Source organism: Myxine glutinosa, chromosome 6 (genome assembly GCF_964187855.1).
Source record: "Myxine glutinosa chromosome 6, kmMyxGlut1.1, whole genome shotgun sequence".
NCBI lineage: Eukaryota > Metazoa > Chordata > Myxini > Myxiniformes > Myxinidae > Myxine > Myxine glutinosa.
This window is the reverse complement of record NC_136266.1, coordinates 105,996,324-106,019,022: the sequence shown is the minus strand read 5'-3', so window position 1 is coordinate 106,019,022 and position 22,699 is coordinate 105,996,324. Positions and strand designations below refer to the sequence as shown.

The following is a 22,699-nucleotide window of genomic DNA, read 5'->3' as shown; positions in this document are numbered from 1 at the left end:
TCCTTCCGCGGTCAGCAAAACGAGTACCAGCTTACTGGTTAAATAGAGAAATTGCATCAGTGGCAACCGTGCCCCCAGAAAATGATGCAACCAGCAGCCACAGGCTGCACACAAGTGCACCACCACTTACCCACTCAATTTAGAATCCTGCTCACCATGCTTTAGTCATCCAATGAGTCACTCCAAATAATAATTTGCGCCGGGAGAATTTTATTTATTTATTCTAAACTAGTTCATCAATTGTTGTGCACTTAATTTTAAAACCTTATTTGTTTCCTATCTATTAACAAGTTTTTCTTTTACCTCAGGAGTGTCGGTACTGTACCCAATTTACGAGTCAATGACATTGCTGAAGATAAAGCTCTTGGAGAACAGGATGTAGAAGGTGATACAAAGGGAAGATAAGCGTTTCTTTAGGCATGGTCAAGGGTCGTGGAAGAGCGAGGACAAAAAAAACAGATCGGAACACAACATTATTGTATTTACAGAAAAAGAAAAAAACAATTATTTCCTGAAATTGGAACATGACAAGGTGAACCAGTGAGCAGCACAAGTTGATATGCAGGTAATCTCTGTGCCAAAGCAGCAGTGTCTTCATTTTATACTCCTGGATGCAAGGTGCTGGTATCAATAAGAGTTATTGGCCTAAATAGCTCAAAAGATGATAACATTTTAGAAGTCAAACAATCTGTAGTAGGAAAGTGATAACGCGCAGTGTGAAGTGGATAACCTCGTAGTCCATCATGGATCGTGTGCTCGAGGCCAGAGATACCCTTAGGAGACACAAACTACCCCCAAACACGAGGTAGGGATCCACCTCCTTGGGAAGTCAGATGAGCTGCAGCCGTGGAGAGCTGTTGATGAGAATCAAAAAAATCAGGATTAAAAAAAGACAAAAAGTTGGACAATCCAGCCGGAATAAGAAGCGTGCTGGTTAGGGTGACAACAAGGGTAAGGTTTACAAAGAAGGTAACTGTTTGCTTATGCCTTAAGTGAGTATTTTACGCGCGGCAAAATACTGTTACAGCGCCGGGTTTCGGGGTTTGCTACGTTCCACTGGATCAGGCATTATGTGGCGGAGGTACGCACTGTACCGAGTATATGTGTTATGAGTATTTGTGTATATGTGTGTGTGTACGTGTGTGTGTATGTGTGTATATATATATATATATATATATATATATATATATATATATATATATATATGTATGTGTGTGTGTGTGTGTGTGTGTGTGTGTGTGTGTGTGTGTGTGTGTGTGTGTGTGTGTGAGTATGTGTTCATATATGTGTGTGTGTGTACATGTGTGTATGTGTATGTGTGTGCATGTGTGTATGTGTGTGTGTGTGTTTGTGTATGTGTGTATATATATATATAAATATATACCTCCGCCACATATATATATATATATATATATGTGTGTGTGTGTGTGTATGTATGTATATATATATATATATATATATATATGTGTGTGTGTGAGTACGTGTTTATATATGTGTGTACATGTATGTGTGTGTGTGTGTGTGTGTGTGTGTGTGTGTGTGTGTGTGTGTGTGTGTGTGTGTGTATATATATATATATATGTGTGTGTGTGTGTGTGTGTGTGTGTGTGTTGGGAATCGAACCTGGATCCACAACTTGAGTTCAAGGAGTAACAAGCAGTTTATTGAACGACCACACAGCTGTGGACAGGCTTTGGTACATACAGCTACAAGAACAGCATGCGTCCCAAAACCTCTAAAGGAACTCACAAAGGGTGTGTCTTTATATAGGCAGGATAATAGAAAAAGTCTCCGCTGAAGAGGTGAAGAGACAAAGGACAAAAGTGGGCTTCAACAGCCTCCCACCGTGATCCTATCCTGGGGCAGTGCTGAATGTGAGGGAATAATGTGGGAGCAAGACCTTGTCATTCTCAAACCCTTATCATTCAGAGGAGATGTTACCCAGGCCTCTCCAAGGGAAGGAATGTGGGTTGAGCCGTTTCTCAAGTCATTATCCAGTCCTCTCCAAGGGAAGGAATGTGGTTTGAGCCGTTTCTCAACTCTTCCATACAGTTGGGCAGTAAAGGTGCTCCAACCAGGTGAAGTATAACAAGTTTAATTCCAACAATAAATGGTGAAGCAAGCAATCTTATTGAATACAAATAATGATTATAAGGATATACAAATCAAAGGACACATAATAAAATCATGTTTCCGACATAACCACCCTTTGTCGCGTAGAGACAAAGTATCTAACGAGACAATCTGCCACATCGGGCTTTATTAGCAAGCAAAAAGAATAGTAGTGTATGTGGCCACATCGGGCTTTATTGTAAGCAAAAGAGGATTGTCTGTGCGCCCTTCCAAGGGCATGCCACGCGCCCAAAGCGCCACGCATGCACACTTGGAAGGTGTGTCGCGATTGTGCGTGCTTTGTAAAATGAAAGTCCAGAACATGAAGGTCCATTAACGTTTCGGATCCACAACGAAGGCATCTGGTCCGGTTGGGGATGTGTGCCCGGGGGGTCTTCCAACCCACCCTGGCAGCAGCGTGGGTGCAGCTGAAATTCCCCCCTATCGAAGGACTCCCCGTCCTCGCACAAACGCAGTTCTTGCGGCTCTTCGAAGTTATTCGAGGTCCATGTTCATGAGAGCCTGCACATGCTGTTGTTCTGGGGAATACATAATGTCGTCAGTATCTTGTGTCATGTTTTCCTGGTCAGGGTACAGAGCATCACAATTCAAAGTAAAGAGAGAAACTTCCTTGGTGTCGAAGTCGTTCATGGATGCGTACTCAGCTTCGGGATCCAGAGTATCCATGTCAGGTCCTTCGACAGCCAGACCCAGCATCGGAATTAGTTCCATAGTCGGATCGAGCGGAGATGTGCAGCTGTGTGCTTGTAATACATAGAAGCATTAGCCAATTCCCACAGGGGATTTGCAACAAAATCATCACAGTTTCTAGCAGCAAAATCGTGACAATCTTCAGAAGCGACGAACACATCAGCCTCGCCCAGGGGCTCGTTCAGGTCGACGGTCAAGATCATGGTCGTTGTCGGCGGTTTCTTCGTCGTCCATCCTGAAAAATACTTTCTCACGCATAGGAGGACTAAAGCCTTCATTAGTGCTCCCCAGATCACCACCCCGATTATCACCACCAGTGCGGTCAACAACCATTTTACTATGGTACCTGTCCATCCCGAAAACCAATCAGTAAGCCAGCTAAACCTAAAAGAGTTCTCACGTGCAATTCGGTCGACAGTCAATGCGTGGCGAGTTTTTCTCAATTTCACTATTACGGCTGACACCCCTTCTGATTTGGTCTGGTATATACGTGCAACATTTTCCTTCTACTATCCCACATACCCCTCCTTTCTCTGCTAGAAGCATATCCAGAGCCACCTGATTCTGCATTACCATTGTGCGCATATGAACTACTGTGTCCAATAGTACATCATGGGCTGTAGCGGTGTCGTTAGCCACCTTTTCTAGGACCAAAGCCAACTTATCTATCCGAAAACTATCCATAACTGTGCCAGCTCCTGGGAAGAAGAAACCTATCACCTTTTCCCATATGGCTCCATGTAGTTTAGTGGTTCCGTCTTCGTTCCATACTGACCTCCTATGTCGCCTGCCCAGGGACCTTGGATCTAAGTCATCCAGTATCTCGATGTCGGGAAGGACCGAGCCAAGATAACATGTACCACCCCAATTATTTGGTAAATAGGGGTATGCCTTATCGTAGCATATGAACATTGTCCCATGGGGTGGGACTAGGTGGGTGGATAAGCACTGAATTCCCGTTGTCACCCCATTAATCCTACTAACCCCCCTAGAAAATGATATCGCCGTTATATTGTGGTTGTGTTTATCTTGCAGTACTATTCGTAGTGTAATCCCGGTGCTCCCTTTTTCCAGCTTCCCGGGGAGAGTGTAGGCACATTCTGATTCCCCCATAAGCAAGTGGCCGGAGCCCTGGAGGCAGACCATCCCTTTCTGTGGTTTGACCCAGACGGGGGGCAGGCCTCTCGGCCACATGGGCAATCATTGAAGGGCGATAATTAAACTGCCGATTACAACTCTTGCCGTTGCCAACCCCCTCTCTTTCCAGAGTGGTGACTAAACATGGGGAATCGATAGGTTGTGAGCAAAGATCGTTAAGGGACAGGGGTAGCACTATCATTTGTATTCCAGTGGTGCCTGCTTGGGGAAAGTGCATGCATGACCAGCAGTGAGTCCTATTCTGAATTGTCGCCACCTCTCTTGCTACCTTCCAATATGTGTTTGCACCCTTTTTTGGGGCCTTGTCCTGGGGGTGCAGAGTGAGTATGTATTCGATGCATGGTGTGTATTTGGTTTCGTCACGAGCCACGCCAGGAGTCCAAACACTACACTGAATCTGCATAGTCATGCCTTTTTCTAGGCGTGTGCGTGTTTGTAGCTTAAAATCAGGGGTTCCCCACTTATATCCTGGTCGGGCCAAAGTCTTGACGCTAGCTTGCCCGTCCTCCCGGAACTCTCGTTGTTTTCGTAATACCACGCCTATACGTCCAGGCCCTGCCGACAGTGCTAACCATCTTACGCTTACCCAATTTGTGTGCAGGGCTTTCTGCTCGAAACATGGTAACGATACCTTTTGTCCCCATGTTACGGTGAGGTGTCGTGTTTTGTTTTCACACCTATTGTAATCGGAGCTCCCTCTTGATGGAGCCCATATCGTGCTCCCCATTGATGCTGTCACTATCAATAGCATCATACCTGTGATTAGACCCATCGTTACTGTGGTTGCTGTGGTGTAGTGTCTGGTGCTTGGACAGCCAACTTACAGTGCGTGGCATGGATCCAGGAGGACTTGCCCTCACAAAAGACAGCAGTTGGTGTAGTCAGCAATACCTGGAATGGTCCCGTCCACCTTGGTTCCAGGGCGTTCTTGCGGGTGAAGTGCTTCACGAGCACGTAGTCGCTGGCTTGGAAGTTGTGGATGGCGTGGCCTGTTGGTTCAGGCAACGCCTCTTGTACTCGAGCGTGGATGCTGCGCACCACGTTGGACAATCCTATGCAAAACTTTAAAAGCATGTCATCCATCACAGGCAAATCAAGTTTGGACATGTCCATCGGGGCTGAAACAGGCAAACTCATAGGTCGTCCCATCAATATCTCGTGGGGGGAGGGACCCGTGGTGCGACCAGGGGTGGAACGAGTGCTCATTAACGCAAGCGGGAGAGCTTCCGGCCACTTCAAACCTGTATCTGCACAGATCTTTGCTAACTTGAGTTTCAGGGTCCCGTTCGTGCGTTCCACAAGTCCCGCTGATTGTGGGTGGTAAATGCAATGGAAAGATTGTTTCACACCCAATGCCTTTAGGATACCCTTAATCACCTCTCCCGTGAAGTGGCCCCCTTGGTCTGACGACATTTTCTGGGGAATGCCAAATCTGCACATGAAATCCCGCACGAGGCGCTTAGCTACTGTCGGGGCGTCTGACTTAACGCATGGGTAGGCCTCCACCCATTTTGTGAACATATCCACGATTACCAAAACGTAGCGAAATGACATGCTCGGTTCCATGTTTATAAAATCGAACTGGATATGGGAAAATGGCCTGATGGGTTGAGGATGGCCCGCGTTGTGTGGGTGCCTCGGTGGTGCCCCCCTATTATGTTGTTGGCAAACCACACATGACCGGCACACATCTGATGCGATTCGTGACAGTCCCGGTGCCGCCCAAGTATAGTTTATCTGTTCCATCACCCCCCTCTGGCACACATGGCCATTTTGATGTGCCATACATGCCAGCCAAGGCAGTAGTTCCTTGGGTGATATTGGTTTTCCGTAAAGGGTCCACATCTCATTCGGTCTGGGGCGCGTGGCCCCTCGTTTTATCCCAATCATCGTGTTCGCTGCGGTTGCTGCATTTTGAAGCTTTAAAACGTCGTCGTTAGTTGGTGTGGCTGTTGGCCCTGAGGTCGGGACATTGGCAATCTGTGCGAGCGCCCCTTTTGCTTGCGTCACCACCGGCATGTTCTGTCCTACGTGTTGGTTGTCTGCCTTTCCTGCCGCTGCGTCCGCCCTGGCATTGCCCCGAGCAATGTCAGTGTCCGCTTTTTGGTGGCCGCGACATTTAATCACCGCGATAGCGCGGGGAAGCAAAATGCTTTGGAGTAGCCCGTCAACCAATTCGCCGTTCTTTATAACCGAACCTGCAGATGTGAGGAAGCCTCGCATCTTCCAGATTGCCCCTTTGTCGTGGACTACCCCGTGCGCGTAGGCTGAATCTGTATAAATGTTGACAGCAAGGCCTGCCGCCAAGTCACATGCTCTAGTTAGGGCGCACAGCTCCGCCTGCTGGGCAGAAAAGGTGGGTGGAAGGCGTCCGCTTTCCACTGTCTCGTTATCAGTGCACACCGCATACCCGGATAGCAAAGAGCCATCCCATCCACGTTTAGCTGATCCGTCGACATAATATACACAATCGGGGTCGTCGAGGGGAACGTCCTTTAAATCTGGACACACCGTGGAGACCTGCTGCACTACATCGACACATACATGGGGTTCACCCTCCTCTAGGGTGGGCATCAGTGAGGCCGGATTGAGTTTAGTGCAACGTTCAACAGTGACGTTGGCTGCAGTGATCAGTGCGGTTTCGTAATGCATTAATCTGGTGGAAGCCAAGAGTTGTGTTTTCCGCTGTAGTAACAGTGAAGTGACGCAATGTGGAACCCGTAATGTTACCGGGTGTCCCATTACAATGTCCGCTGTCCTTTCCACTGCGTACCTGGCCGCTGCCACGGCTTGCAGGCACACCGGAAACCCCTGCTAGACCGGGTCTAGCTTTTTACTGAAGTAGGCTACCGGTCGCTCATTGTCCCCGTGAGTCTGTGTCAATACGGACTGGGCAAAACCTCCTACTGCATGAGTGTAAAGGGTGAATACAACAACAACAACAACATGCATTTTAAAGGCCATTTTCCCGACTAGAGCGGGGGTTAGCCTTGCGGTCCCGATGACAATCTACTCCATTTTGCCCTATTTTCTGCATCTCTCCTTGTTAACCCCCTTGCCCGCATTTCTTCTTCCACCATCTTTAGCCAAGTCTTTCTCGGTCTTCCCCGTCCTCTACTTCCTTCTACATTCATTTCCATCACTCTTCTCAACCAGTCACTTTCATTCTTCCTCAACACATGACCAAACCATCTCAACCTGTTCCTCTTCACAGCATCAATCACAGGCTCTATTCCCATCATCTTTCGCAATTCATCATTTGTCTTCCTCTCTCTCAACGATACTCCGCACATCCGTCGAACCATTCACATTTCCATCCTTTCCAACCTTCGTTGCTGCTCTACGTTCATTACCCATGTCTCGCTCCCATAAATCATAACACTTCTCACACATGCAGCATACACCTTTCCCTTCAGCTTCAACGACACTCCCCTCATCATCAGCACGCCACTCAGTTCCCGAAACTTCTTCCATGCACATCTCACTCGAGCAACCGTTGCCGAGTCTGATCCAACTTCTCCATTCAGCATGTCTCCGAGGTAGCAAAATGTTTTCACACCTTCCAGCTTCATGCCCTCTCCAAGATCCAACTCAACATTTCCTCCATCTGCAGCTCCCTCTGTGCACACCTTACATTTGAATGTAGCTGCCACACTGGTTAATGACCCTCTCAGACCACTACATTTTTGATGAACCCACTCAGCGCACATTGTACATTGAATGGAGTTCACTCCGACACCCTTCCTACACACAGCACAGGGCCACTTCCCAGTTCTTTCCACCTCCCCACATGCTTTACCATTTGCCATCACCTTCGTCTTTCCGATATTCACCTTCAGACCTTTTGTCTCCATACATTCCTTCCACTTGTTCATCTTTTCCTTCAGTCCATCCATACTTTCCGCAATCAACACCAGATCATCTGCATACAACAACTCCCACGGTAAACCCTCCTTTACGTTCTGAGCCAGCACCTCCATCACAGCTACAAATAGTAGTTGGCTTAGTACCGACCCCTGATGCACTCCCACCTTCACCTCAAACTCACCACTGTTCCCATCCTTCGTCCTTACAGCTGTGCGCGCTCTTTTGTACATTGCCATCACTACTCTGATCAACCATTCCTCCACTCCTAACTTCCTCAATGCCCATGTCAATACTTTGCATGGAACCCTATCGAATGCTTTCTCCAGATCAACAAACCCAAGAAACAACTTCTTCCTCTTCTCCATGTACTTCTCCTGCAACTGCCTCACAATGAAAAGCGCGTCTGTCGTTCCTCTTCCTGGCATAAATCCAAACTGCATTTCGTCGATCTTCACTTTCTTCCTTATCCTCCTCTCCAACACCCTTTCCAATACCTTCATTCCATGCTCCAATAACTTTATCTTTCAATAACTTTCAATCTCAACCACATCAGCCTCGACCTTTCTCAGCCTCTCTTTTAATGCCTCCCTTACTGTCACCTCTTTCATCCTCCACACCTTCTTTCTCGGTTGGTACTTCACCCGCCGAGCTCTCCTCACACCTTTCACCCTTATGTCGCAGACAACCAAGTGGTGCTGTGAAACAGCCTCCTCCCCCGGGATCACCTTTGTGTCCCGGAGGTGCCCCCTATCTCGCCTACGCTCCATCAGGTAGTCAACGGTTGTCGTCGACCCACCTGACGTGTATGTAACAAGCTTATTATCCTCTTTCTGGAACTGAGTATTACAAATCAACAAATCAGCTCCATCAGCAAACTCCAAAATCCTTTCACCTTCTCCATTTCTCACACCCATATCCGTAACCCCCATGAACTTCGTCAAAACCATCCATACTCCTTCCCACATGTCCATTTAGGTCTCCTCCTACCACAACAACTTCCTCATCTTTCACGTTTTCCATCAGCTTCTCTATCGCACACCAGAACTTGTCCTTCTATTCATCGCTCCGACCAACCTGCGGAGCATATCCTGAGATGATGTTCACCAAGAACTTTCCAATCATCATTTTCACCATCATCAACCTATCACTCACTCTAGTCACACTCACCACACTGTCTCCAAACTCCTCAGAAAACAGGACACCAACACCATTCACGCCCTCCAGGCACCCTTGCCACATAAACTTGTATTTCTGTCCCTGCCTACCCTTCACCATTCTCACACCACTTTCCTTCCATCTCGTCTCCTGCACACAACATATATCCACTCTTCTTCTGACCAATACTTCCACCACTTCTCCTGATCTCCCTGTCATTGTCCCTACATTCCATGTCCCAAACCTCAGAAACCGATCTCCACTTCGGGCTGTACCCTGCCCATATGTAGTTGTAATTGTCATGGTTCTCTTTTTGAGGTAATGTTTTTATGGCCGCATGCCCTTCCTGACGCCAACCCTCTTAGTCGTCTCTTACGACACGCAGGGATACGGTGTACCTATTCTAATCCAGGGTACACACTGGGAAACGTTCAAAACATGGAAATTCTGGGGGGGGGGGGAGGGGGGGGCGGCGTCAGCATCACGGCTGCGGTTTAAACATATTTAAATAATATTTAAACAAAACCATGAAAAACAATCTGGGAAAAGTCTCTAAGTGAGAACGTGGATTTGAGAAAGCAGGAGCAGAGGTGGAAGAAAAACGAGATATAGGGGGTGGGGCACAAGGCGAGACGAGGAGGAGAGCGAACATGCATGTGTCCGGGAGGAGAGAAAGCATTAATATAGAATTTTTTTGTTTGTTTATTTGTTTGTTCTGTTTTCAAAACGCTGGACAGAGGGTAAGATGTTCGTGAGAGGTAGGGGGGAGAAAAGAAAATCAAAGAAACAAGCAAATACTATGAAGGAAAGAACCCATATTCACAAAACACTGACGGGGGGGGGGGGAGGGAGCCCGGAGAGACCAGGCCACGCACGTGGCGCGAACAAAAAAAACGACTAATTACACACAAATTTGCAACAACTACAAAACCAAAACCAAATAGAAACACACAATAACACATACACAACAAAATACCCAGCGGAAATTTGACAAAGAGACGAACGGGAAAACACTCAAACTTTGATGCCGTGGAGAGATCGAAGCAAGCCTCGTCGCTCAAGGGACCAGAATTCCTGTGTAAAGGGTGAATGGTTTCACATAATCGGGGAGTCCTAAAGTCGGTGCCGTAACCAATGCCTTTTTCAGACTCTCGAAACAGCACATCAAGTCGTCCGTCCAAACAAATGGGTCGGCTCTTCTGATTTGGTAGCTTCGTACAGTGGTTTAGCAAGCAGCGCATAGTCAATTATCCAAGTACGGCAGTATCCCATCATACCTAGGAAGCGCAACATTCCCCGTTGTGTGTTCGGCCGCGGCATCTCCATGATAGCAGTCACCCGTCCAGCGTCCAGTTCTCGTTTCCCATGCGAAATGGCATGACCCAAGTAGGTTACGACATTCCGTATGAATTGGAGCTTTTTTCGTCCTACCTTGTGGCCCTAGGCCGCCAAGGCCTTTAGCAAGCTTCCTTGGAGGGGGAACAAATTAACAAATCATCAATGTATTGCAACAACACCGATCCCCCCTTTAGTTCCACATCCGCTAGGTCACGGTGCAACGCTCGGGAGAACAGGGTGGGGCTGTCGGAGAACCCTTGGGGTAACACCGTCCAGGTGTACTGGCGCCCTCTGTAGGTGAAGGCGAACAAATATTGTGACTCGGGTGCAATAGGTACGGGGAAAAAGGCGGAACATAGATCAATAACAGTGAAGTGTGTCGCGTCCGGTGGGATAGATGTCATAAGGCCATCCGGATTTGGTACTACTGGGTGTATGCCTCGTATTACAGACTTGGCATTTAATATGGAATATTTTTTTGTGGGGGTGAACTTACCTTTCAAGATGTCTTAGAACCAAAAGTTCATTGGAATTATGTTGAAATTATTCTAGATTTTGTTAATGTGACCTTCAAAAGAAACAAAAACCACATTTGACATTTCGAAACAAATAAATTGATCCTTGAAAGTGATGTAAACTGATATCGAACTCAATTCATGGACAGTACTGTGTTAAACTTCTGTACGTTTTCCAGAAGTATCTCTTTATTTTGCACATTAGCCAAATTTTTTTGTAACAAAAACAAAAGTTAAATTACGACTGGGATTACCGACAGTAAAATTACAGTTCAGTACTTCGTGTAACCCCCACGAGCATTCAGGAGAGCACGTACACGTCGAGGCATGCTGTTCACGAGATTTGCCAAGGTTTGGACAGGAATTGCTTGCCATGCAGTGACAATAGCCTGCTGTAATTCACGCACAGAGGTGGGCTGCTGGTCCAAGTGGTCGATTTGACGCGTTAATTCTGCCCACAAGTTCTCTATCGGATTCATATCCGGGGACATGGCAGGCCACTCCATATGCTCTATACCACGGTCAGCAAGAAAGTGTTGGATCATGCGAGCACGATGAGGCCGTGCATTGTCATCTTGGAAGACAAAGTTTCATCGAAAGGCTGCACGAGCAAATGGAAGCAATGTTTCTTCCAGAATGGCCCTGTACTTGAACTGGTTCAGGTTTCCATTCAGAACAACCAGGTCAGTTTTGCCCCCTGCATGAAAAGCAGCCCGAACGGTCACCCCACCACCTCCAGCTTGGACTCTTGGCACTATACAATCTTTGTTGTAGGCTTCATGCACTTGTCTGTGCACTCGGACGCGGCCATCTTGACGATAGACCAGAAATCTAGACTCGTCACTGAAGATCACATGATTCCAGTGTCCTGGCTGCCATTGACGGTGCTCTCTGGCCCACTGCAATTGGCGCTGGCAGTGTTGTCTGGTCAGGCGTGGCTTTCTCAGGGGACGCCTGGCACGATAGCCTGCTTGAATCAGTCGTTGGTTGACTCGCCTTCTGGATACAGGCACATTTGTCAGTTGCTGCCACTCAGCCCTAAGCCGATTAGCTGACTTGGTACGGCCATTGCGGACTAACCGGTGCAGCTGGCGATCATCCCTCCTTGTGGTTCTGCGGGGACCTCCTGGCCTCGGTATTGGAGTGGGGACACCCCTCTGAGCATTTCGTTTCAGGATCTTTGACACCTGACCTTGAGTGGTGCCATACTGCCGAGCAATAGCACGCTCTTTCATGCTGTAATTTCGTAAAGCCACCACTCCATGACAAACAGCATTGTCGAGTTGACGGACCATCTCCAGAGGAAGCGGCAATAATTTTTGGAGACGTGCAGCAGTTGTTTTCCACTAATACAGAACGCAACAACCCTTGTATACCCGACTGTGAAGCCAATCGTCAAATGCACCTGTCCGTACATTTTGCCACGCCACCTGTGATATAATCCTGTTGTTGACTTCTTGCTGCGACAGACAATCAGTGACATGGTTCTTTTAACAAATAAATCACCAAAGTGTAAAACAAACTCACTAGATTGATATACTGAGTTAAGAAAGTAAACCCAAGTCAAGAAAATATATATATTCCATATTTAATGCCAATAGGCCATGGGGCATACCATTAAAATCCACTTTTTCGTGCAACAGGAATGGGGATTACTTGATTTATTCATGAAAATCAGCAAAATATTCGTTCCATTCGATATAATAATGTCCCCAATAAATATACCTGCACATTAAAATACAAATAAAGAAAGAATTTCGATAAAAAAATCAGGTTTAAAATTCGCGGACAAGGTTGTTCACGTGATAAATTCAGCGAATGAGCGCTCCAGATACGTCAGGTGCCGTAATTGGCCAATCACGCAGCTCATACTAAGCTCCGTTCGGTAGCTGACAAACCAAGATGGCGACGCCCATTGCTTCGGCAGTGACAGGAAAACCTGTTCAATTTTCGTCCAAATTTTGCGTGATGCATGTTGTCCATAAAACTAAAAGCAATTTCATTCAATTCAATGATAAAAACTGGGCCCGCTTTGTTGAATTTGCGAGTAAATGGTTGCTCTATGACTGTAAAGAACGCAATTTACTGGCCGACTGTGCGGTAAAGCTGGGGCTTGATTTTGCCGATACACAATCCTGCATTGAAGCCAAACCAGAAAATCCCAACATTGGCTACCATTATGATTGTTCACGTCGCTTTTGTGACATCAGTAAAGTGAACAGGCTGAAGGAGAAAAAGACCGAAACATCTACATCTCATGGTAAGTTAATATGATTATGTAGTAATTTTTTTAGTAAGCTTTAAGTTTAGCCAAAAGTTTCAATTGTTCTGCAAACATAGACATGATCATGATGATAGAATCTGATCGTGATGATAGAATTCACATTACATTGCCATATATCATGATCAAATAAATCATCATGCTTGATTCAAGCAAGTTAGTAACAAGTTCCGGAAGATTTGGAGTTGGCCTTAGAAGAGTAGTATCTTCAAATTCAATTGACAAATGTACAGCAGACTCAGCAAGTCATGCATGATGAAATGTACATTTTATGATTTTGTTTATCTATTTCAAGACTACAATTTATAATACAAATCGTACTATTGCAAGCATGCTCTTTTACTTTAGTAATAGTATCATGATATGTGGGGATATTGTGGTTTATGTCATCAGGCTCATGTCACACCTCATTACAGTTTTTAGGATCCACAAAGAATTAAGAAATAATTTTGTACATGTAGACTACACATTTTTACTAAATTGTACGGTAGGTACTTCTTACTGTCCTGTAAATGATGGTAATAAAAAGTATGTTTACCTTGTCGGAGTTGTTAAAAAAACCATGATTTGATATTTGTTACTAAAAAAGACAGATGTTTGCAAAATTTTAAACTCTATAATTATAAACAATAAACACATGTTGAGTTTATTTGTATTTTTGTTTTGTTGTTGTTTTTTTGCGCGGTGGTCATGGTCATTAATATTTTTACTAGCAAAGCGTGTACAAATGTATAACAAGGGATGCACCAATAGATTCTTGGGGGGGGGGGGGGGGGGGACATGGAAGTTTTTTGAAGAAAAAAAACGTCACCTACTATTGAGGCAAAAAAGAAAATTTACTCACTGATCTGAGTAGAAAAACAACAACTGAATATCAATGAAATACATTAGATATGAAAAAACACTTTGCCGTCTTGGTGGCGGAAAAAAAACCCCACTTTGTTTTTAACAGTTCCCGAGAAATCCTTGAAGACGTCGGAGCTATCGACAATTTAAAAAAATAACATGTGGACTTTGTTCTAAACAGTTTCTCAAAAAATCCTGGAAGACGGCGGAGCTATCGACAATTTTTTGTGCACAGTGTGCATGTATACTTTTAAGGTGCAAATGTTTACTTGCACAGTTACTTTGAGTGTGACCGCTATTTTGTCAATGCATGGATGATGCTGCCGGCTTTATTTGGGGCAAATACCAACGTGAGATGGCACGAGTTTTTATTGTTGCATCAAATTGCACGTTCCATCCCATGATATCCTAAAGGCCAAACAAAAATATAATTGTTGTATTATATATATATTTTAATATATTGTCAGAAAAAATTGGGTATACAAGTAACTGGAAGAAAAAAAATGAAAACAATTGTGTATATTTATGTTTAGACAATAATTCAATGGTTGGTAGGTAGGAAGAAAATAAATACATGTTTCATATTTGTTGAAAAAAAGTTAAATTCTAATCACTCAAAATTTGTTTCTTCCTTCTGTTTAATGCAGATGCTGGGACAGACATGAACGAACTTGACGATAGTCCAGTTGTAGTTAGTGAAAGCAGTGGAGAGCCCAGCAGAAAGAGAATGTTGCGTTCCTCAGATGCAAACAGCAGCCAAAGAGATTGGAGCAGGCGACATATGTTTCCTGAAGAGTGCATTTTCTGCCATAGCAACCAATACAAGCGCAGTCACATCTCAGGAAAGAGGTCAATGGTAAGGCTAGTAAAATGTGAACTCATCAGTGGAGGTCAACTTCGAAAGGCTGCAAAAGCAAAAGAGGATGTACAAATGCTGCATCAAATAGAAGGGGAGGACTTGGTTGCCAGGGAGCTTCAGTACCATCATGGCTGCTACAAGAACTACACAAGATTTTTGAGTAAACCTGGCAAGCCATTGACCCCAGTTCAAAATGGCTATATTGATGCTTTTGACAAATTCAGCCAAAACACCATCAGAAAGCATCTAATTATAGGCAAAGAAATTCTTACATTGAGTAAACTCAATAAGATATTTATCCGCGCCATTAAAGATGTCAGCGGCATCGATGCACCATATCGAACATGGCATCTGAAGACGCGACTACAGAAAAGCTTTCCACAGTTAGTCTTCATCAAAGCCAAAAGTAGAAACATGAGTGACATTGTGTTTAGTGAGTGTCTATCAGCAGAAGATTTGGCCGAGGACTTGGTAGACGATACAGCAGGGAGTTTAACAGATGACAGCACAGATAATGAAGAGGAGAGTATACCAACTGTTTCAGAATCCAAAGTACCACCCACAAATGACGACTTACGCATGCTGTATAGCGCTGCACTTATCATAAAGGCTGCTGTCTCCAATAAGCCATCTTCACCACCACCATGGCCACCTACTTCTGACGACCTAACAGAAGATAAAGTAAAGGCAGAGGTTCCTTTTCAACTGTTCAACTTCCTTGCTTGGCTGATAGGTGTATCCAGTGAGCCGGATGGTGCAGACTTTGTAGAAGTTCCAGATGACAAACAAAGAAGGCTGCTATCAATTTCGCAAGATATAATTTTCTTGGCCTCAAAAGGAAAACGACCCATGCCAAAGCATTATGCAGTAGCAACCGCGATCCGCCACCTGACAGGTTCCGCCAGCGTAATAGGGATTATAAATGGGCTAGGGCATTGCATTTCACAGACAACCTTAATGGAGTACAATACAGCTCTTGCACAGCGCCAAATCAGCATGGGGGATATGAACTTACCACCTGATATACAGAGGGGGAAATTCACCACTATAGTCTGGGATAATATAGATTTCGGGGAAGAAACACTGTCTGGCAAGGGGACTACGCACAGTACTAATGGTATAATGATACAAAGACCAAGTGAATTACCTGTAGAGATTTCTACAACACCATCTTTGAAAAGTACCAGGCAAAGAACAATTCAAGCTCCTCCCACTGAAATCTGTCCATTCATGGGATATGGGAAGAAAAGGGGACCTCCCTGCCTTGGTACCACAGTAGATGTTGACCAGAACAATCATGAACCTGCTAAAGACCAAGCCAGCAGTCAAGACGGCATACAACATGTTGAAGTACAAATTTGATGGCATTCCTGGATGGACAGGGTTTAATACATTCCTAACTACAATGTATCCAGTCAAGTCTGTAGTCGGATATCTCCCAGTTCTAAATGCCAGCCCAACTGAGATGGACACTGTCCAGACTATTCTAATCAGGTCTCTCCAGTATGCAGATAATCTTGAACAGTATGTAGTGGTACTCGTCTTTGACCAGGCAATTTATGCAAAGGCCCAACAAATACGTTGGTGCAATGATGTATTCAAGAAGAGGATAGTCATTCGTCTAGGGATGTTCCATACAAAGATGACGTATCTTGCTTGCATAGGCAAGCGGTTCAAAGATGCAGGGCTCTCAGATATTCTTATTGAGGCTGGTGTCATTGCAGAGGGATCAATTGTAGGCGTAATGAATGGCCATCACTACAATCGAAGCATGAGAGCGCATAAATTAATGCATGATGCTCTGAGGTATTTGCAGTGGGAAGCCTACTTCGACAGTGTTAGTGAAGAAGAACAGACAAAAGCAACTGATGTCATGAACAGGCTGCATTTAAGATACAACAAGAAGGAGATATCTGATGCCATAGACAGCGACTCTTTCAAGGACCTAGTGTCATCGTTTGAGGCTTTCATTGAGAAGAAGAGCTTGGAGTGTCCAACATTTGCATTTTGGTCTGACTATATTGACTGTGTTGAGAATGTGATGCTTCTCACTAGAGCTACAAGGACAGGGAATTGGGAACTCCACTTGTGCATTGTGAGGAAGATCCTCCCCTGGATGTTTGCCTACGATAGGCCAAACTATTCACGGTATCTATCAGCTTACTACCTTGAAATGTGCGATCTGCCTGAAACTCACTTCTCGGCTTATGTGGCATTAGTTGATGGAGAGTTTGCTGTCCAACGTCAAGAGGAATATGGTTTCGCTCAAATAGAGTGCGACATGTGCATTGAGCAGACATGCAACAGGGATGCTAAAACAAAGGGAGGATTGATTGGTTTCACTACTAACCATGGGGCTGTCCTGCGATGGCTACTTACACAACATGAGTGCTCAGCTATCACCAATAAGTGTAAGGAAATGGCTGGGAAGGAAAACCAAGCAAGATCCAGGAAAGACCTTGATCAAACTCGCGTCAGACGTGACGAACAAGATGTTGAAGCTGTCGTCAACACAATACGAAGTATGGTCAATCCATTTGAAGTTGACGGTAATGAGCTGATTCATCTGTCTTCAGGCGTTGTAGCATCCGACAAGATACAAGAAGACCTACTGGAAGCTTATGATAAAGGTACTAAGAGCTTTACTTTGTTTTGCAAAGATCGTCTACAGGTGGAAAACGACTCTTTCTTCGATCCAATAAAGCGAATGAAGCTTGCTACGTTTGAGACGGCAAAAAAGACAACCACAACTAGAGTGAAGGGGAAAACTATCACCTTGAAAGCAGACAGAAAACTTTTTGCAAGACTGATATTTATTTCCAAGGTGCGTAAAGTTGATTTACGCCACATGATGACCTACTGCCTTGGTCCGCTGCCATTACCTATAGCAACAGAACTAGGAACTTTAGTGAAGACAGACAAGGCTTCAATCATGCACCATCTGCAGAAATCTGCTGAGCCAACAGTGATTGTGGACAGCATTCCACAAGAAAGTGTTTGGATCATAGATGGTATGGCTATGCTACAGGCATTGCGTTCATCTGCACCAGCTACCTTTCATCTGTTAGCAAAAGATTTGTTTGATAAAGTGGTGAAGCTAGCAGTACGTCAGAATTCCAAAGAGATTCATTTTGTCACTGACACTTACCCAAGAATGAGCATCAAGAATGCAGAAAGAAAGCGGCGTGCTGCTACAGGAGTTCAGATTATACGGATTCAGGTGGACAACACCAACCAGAAGCGACCAATCCAATGGAAGAAGTTCCTCAGTGCCAGTGAGAACAAGGAAGCATTCGTGGAGTATCTTCTACATGTTTGGCAACAGTGCCCTCCTGACTCTTACAGAAATGTGAAGGTGTACATCGCACATGGAGAGCTATGTCATGCCCTCGGGATTGAGAATGGCATGGTAGTCTCAGAAGTAATTCCAGAGCTTCGTTGCAGTCATGAGGAAGCGGACACCAGAATCCTCTTGCATGCCGATTATGCACAGAAAAGGCTACAAGAAACTGACACAGCGCATAGAACGCATTCACCAGCAATTGTCATCAAATGCCAGGACACTGATGTCTTCATAATTAGTTTAGGTTGTGCTCATCAGTTTACTGTGCCTCTACTGTTTCACACCGGTGTCAAAGATAAGGTACGAACTCTTGATATGACATCTCTACAGAGCCAGCTGGGAACTGATGTAACATCTGCGCTTGTGGGATTTCACCCGTTTACTGGTTGCGACTCAGTTAGCGCCTTCAGAGGAAAAGGGAAAGTCACACCTTACAAGCTAATGATTAAGTATGACAAGTACAAAGAAACCTTTCAAGAGCTTGGGGTGTCATTCACTCCATCAGATGACCTAATTGCTAGACTGGAGCGATTTGCTTGCCATGTATATGGGCAGGAGAAAGCAGAAACCGTCAACGAGGCCAGATATGATAAGTTTCGACTTGGTGTCCATGCTGGAGAATCCCTTCCACCAAACAGAGATTCTCTCATCAAACACATCATGCGTGCTAATTACCAAGCTGGTATATTTCGTCGTTGCCTAGAACAGCTGCCAGAAATTCCAGCTCCCAGTGAATCAGGATGGAAAGTTGAAGAGATTGATGGAACACCTTCTCTGGAAGTGGACTGGTGTAGTCTTCCACCTGCTCCTGATGACATCCTGGAGCTAGTACACTGTAGCTGCAAGAAGGGAAAATGTAAGCGTGCACTCAAAGATGACGTGCAGTCAGTGGCTGACGTAACATGCTGCAGTGAGCTTGGTATGCAATGTACAGAACTCTGTAGATGCACTGGATGCGAGAATGGTGAAATTGTATCCGATGAACCAGTTGCTGAGCCAGAGGAAGAAGCTGGTTCTGATGAAGAAGAATATTGAGGTGAAGTTCCTTTTTTTGAGGTCATATGAATTTATCAATCTTCATTTTTATGATAAATGTTGTATTTTCTTCTCATACAATTCACATTCAATCAGACTGACTCTTGTGGTACATGTATCTATAGAAAAATGTAATGTGAGAATTGTGTTTGATAGATAAAGCATATGTATAAAACACTGTATAATACAGTGGCAACTCCGTAACACAAACTCTGTTAACACGAAATTCATGATAACACGGAAGTTTTTTTTTTTCATTCCAAACTTATTTTCTACATTATAATATAACCTGATAATTCCTTTAAACATGAACTAAATCATAAGATCCAAACAACTTCATGTTAAAGAGTTGCCACTATATATTACCTTTAAAACACATTTTGTCAACTTGAAATAATACTACATGAGAAATCATATTTTATCTGAAATATATTTTATTGTAGGCATTAGCGGCAATAACATTTTCACTGAAAGTACGTTTTATTTCATACATTACAATTTACAAGGTACTTTTCGTTAATTGAATGACATTGCTCATATCAACCCAATACTGATAAACCACATCTTATCTGGGTGTTAATACTGTTATTTGACTTGTCTTTTTACAAACCATTCATGGACACTCTTTGGAAATAGAGTTATGGGAAAGAAATGTAAACTTAACTGTTAGAACTAAGTAAAACAAATGGAAGTTTCATTTCATAGATAAGTCGTAAATAATGAAATGTCAAATGCATCAAAAATATGATATCAAGTACAATCATATAGAAACGAAGCTTAAACGTGTGGGTTAATATCATAAGAATAAATTAAGAATAAATTAATTTTAAACATGTCAACCACACAACATCAATGACAATCAGTGAAGAAATCACTGATCATACAGGATCGAACCTGGGAACCTCCGCTTTACTAGTAAGATGCTCTAACCTGAAGTTGAAGTTGAACTGAAATATACGATCAGATGGAGAAGAACGGATGATTTTAAATCAATACGCTTCTCAGATGATAGGATGTTAGAGGAACGGGACTAGAACTGAAGACCTATTGATTTAAAATCATCCATTCTTCTCCATCTGATCGTATAGCTCAGTTGGTTAGGGCGTCGCACTAGTAAAGCGCAGGTTCCCAGGTTCGAATCCTGGATGATCAGTGATTTTTTCACTGATTGTCATCTATGTGTGGTTGACATGTTTAAAATTAATTTATTCTTAAGTACAATCATTTTTTAAATGAAAGTCCTGTGTTCATGATTTCGACCTTATACCTGTGAATATAGTTAATAGTACAAATTTCTCAAACTTGAAAGCTGTAAATTGAACAATGATGTAAATTATAATGTAATGGATATCATAAACAAATTTGATTGTCTCAATTATTTATGTCTGTCTGCCTTATCCTGGCATGTATACATTATGTATTGAACATGGAAATGAAGCAAAAGTAACAGTACTCTTAAACACTGTTAATCATGCAAGCACTTTCCATGACATGCGTAATGTATACATGTTGTACTGTTTTAAATAAATAAGTTGAAAATGAATCTTCTAAAAAGTAAAAGGAGTCAGCCGTCAACTGCCACTCATTGCCATTCTTCAAATCAAAGAAGATGAACTGATCATAGAAGGTAGAAGTGAGAAGTTAATTTAAAAAAAGTAAAATAAAAATGATTTATTTGCGGCACAACATGTGTTTCAGCTGCGGCGGACCATATTTTCAGATTGGATTCATTTTCAACTTATCGCTATGACTATCTAGATACAAAAATATCATGTTTATTGGTGTATTTTAGTGAAAAGGAGGTCTAGAAACAATATCACAATCAATTTTTTTCATTTTACTCCTCAAACTATCCAGAAATAAAAGAAAATGCAGTAACGTATAGTTGATGAATATATATTTACTTGCATTTTCATCAAGTGCGCGTTAAAAATTAATGAGCACCCCTGGTGTCTGGGGACATGGTGTTTCTTGTTCAGGAGCACATCCCCAACCCATCTATAGCAATTTTAAGTAATCCCCTGCGTTGTTGCACGAAATTGTCAAATTGAGCACATTTTAGCCCTATGCCCCATGGCCTACAAGTCTGTACTTTGTTCACTTCCCTCAGATCCTGTACGAATCTCCATTTGTCTTGCATCGGTTTATTTACTGGCAAAATTGGTGTGTTGCATTGGCTGTTAGTTTCTACAATTATTTTCTGTTTCACCAAGGATTGAATCACTGGCTCTATGCCCACATCGGCCTCGTGCCGCAGTTTATATTGTCTCACGTTTGGGAGGGGCATCCCCAGTTGTACTGGTATTACCAGAGGTTCGGCATCGCGAATTCGCCCGACATGGTTGTCATGTTGGGACCACAAGTCGGCCGGAACCTCCTCCAAAAGGTCACCGGACTCGCCCAGGCTCTTAGATACCACTCGCACAACATGGGTGCCCTTTGGGGGCAGGTCTGCCTCTTCAAATTTTCCTTCTCTGTTCTGACTCCTAAGGGTAATCAAATACCCTTCGTCATTGGCGAGCGACCTCAATGTCCAATGGCCTACCATATAATGGCCATTGCATGGAGTTTCTTGTAAGCGCCCCACCATCCAGCCTACACTTTCCGGCGGCCATCCTTTGGCGGTGGTGAGGGTGACATGGGCGTCCACTCCTGCGGGGTATTGAGACAACGCACGCTGATCTGTGGTTAGGGCTACCTCGACGCCTATTCCCTCCCATCCAATCCATATATTCGATAAGCGTAAGTCCGAACGCTTACCTATCGACCCCTTTACCCTTTCTCTGTAGTCTTCGTTATCGCCCCTGGCATCGTAATAAGCCGTGCAGTGGGGTGGATTGTCCTTTATGTCCATTGTAATTCGATGTAGTCATAGCCAATCTCGCAACCCTCGCTTCCGGAGCACACTGTATCTATGACGTGTGTCCAAGTGGCCAAAGCCCCTTCGTCCAGGCTCCACCAATATGCGGTGGGGCCGGGGCGAGACAATGCCACCATTAGCAGGTCGCGTTTGGATTCCACGACATCGACAAAAACTCCCTGTTCTGTGCATGAAATTTGACAACCCAAACGGCAAAGTAAATCCCGTCCCAACAAGTTTGTTGGGGCGGTGGTGGTCATTAGAAAAGCATGTTTAGCCTCTAGCGGGCCGCACACCACTCTCACTTCCTCTGAAATAGGAAGCGCTTGGGGCAAGCCCGAAACGCACATTATTTGAACATTCTTATGTGTGGGGCGCAAGGATGGCAATTGCCCTTCATTAATAGTACTGCGGGTCGCCCCCGTATCAACAAGAAAATCTAGTTGTTGTCCATCCACGTCCAGAGTCAACGTCGGCTCCTCTGTCGGTGTCATAGTCAAAAGGGGGCATTCCTTGGGCGACCTGCAGTCGTCCCGTCAATAGGCTACTTGATTTCCTTGTGGCAGGGGCCCCTGACTTAACTTTCGGCAGGCGTGTTTCCAATGTCCCATCTGTCCGC

At 44.3% G+C, this 22,699-nt stretch overlaps 1 protein-coding gene across 6 annotated transcripts in view; it reads right to left on the bottom strand.

Annotated features, from left to right (window-relative positions):
- The window catches only part of LOC137430147 (folylpolyglutamate synthase, mitochondrial-like), a 78,228-nt gene extending 75,367 nt beyond the window's left edge, over positions 1–2,861 (bottom strand). For 2 of the 6 annotated variants that reach the window (XM_078780336.1, XM_078780337.1), the window contains exons 1-2: positions 1,624–2,698; positions 731–854 (exon numbers count right to left, since the gene is read on the bottom strand). In XM_078780336.1, the coding sequence (XP_078636462.1) occupies positions 731–745 (15 nt within the window). In that variant the 5' untranslated portion in view covers positions 746–854; positions 1,624–2,698. Of the gene's footprint in view, positions 1–730; positions 855–1,623 lie in introns of all 6 variants that reach the window. The other 4 variants (XR_013623842.1, XR_013623843.1, XM_078780335.1 and 1 more) reach the window with 4 other exon arrangements.
- Positions 2,862–22,699: the final 19,838 nt, after the last annotated feature.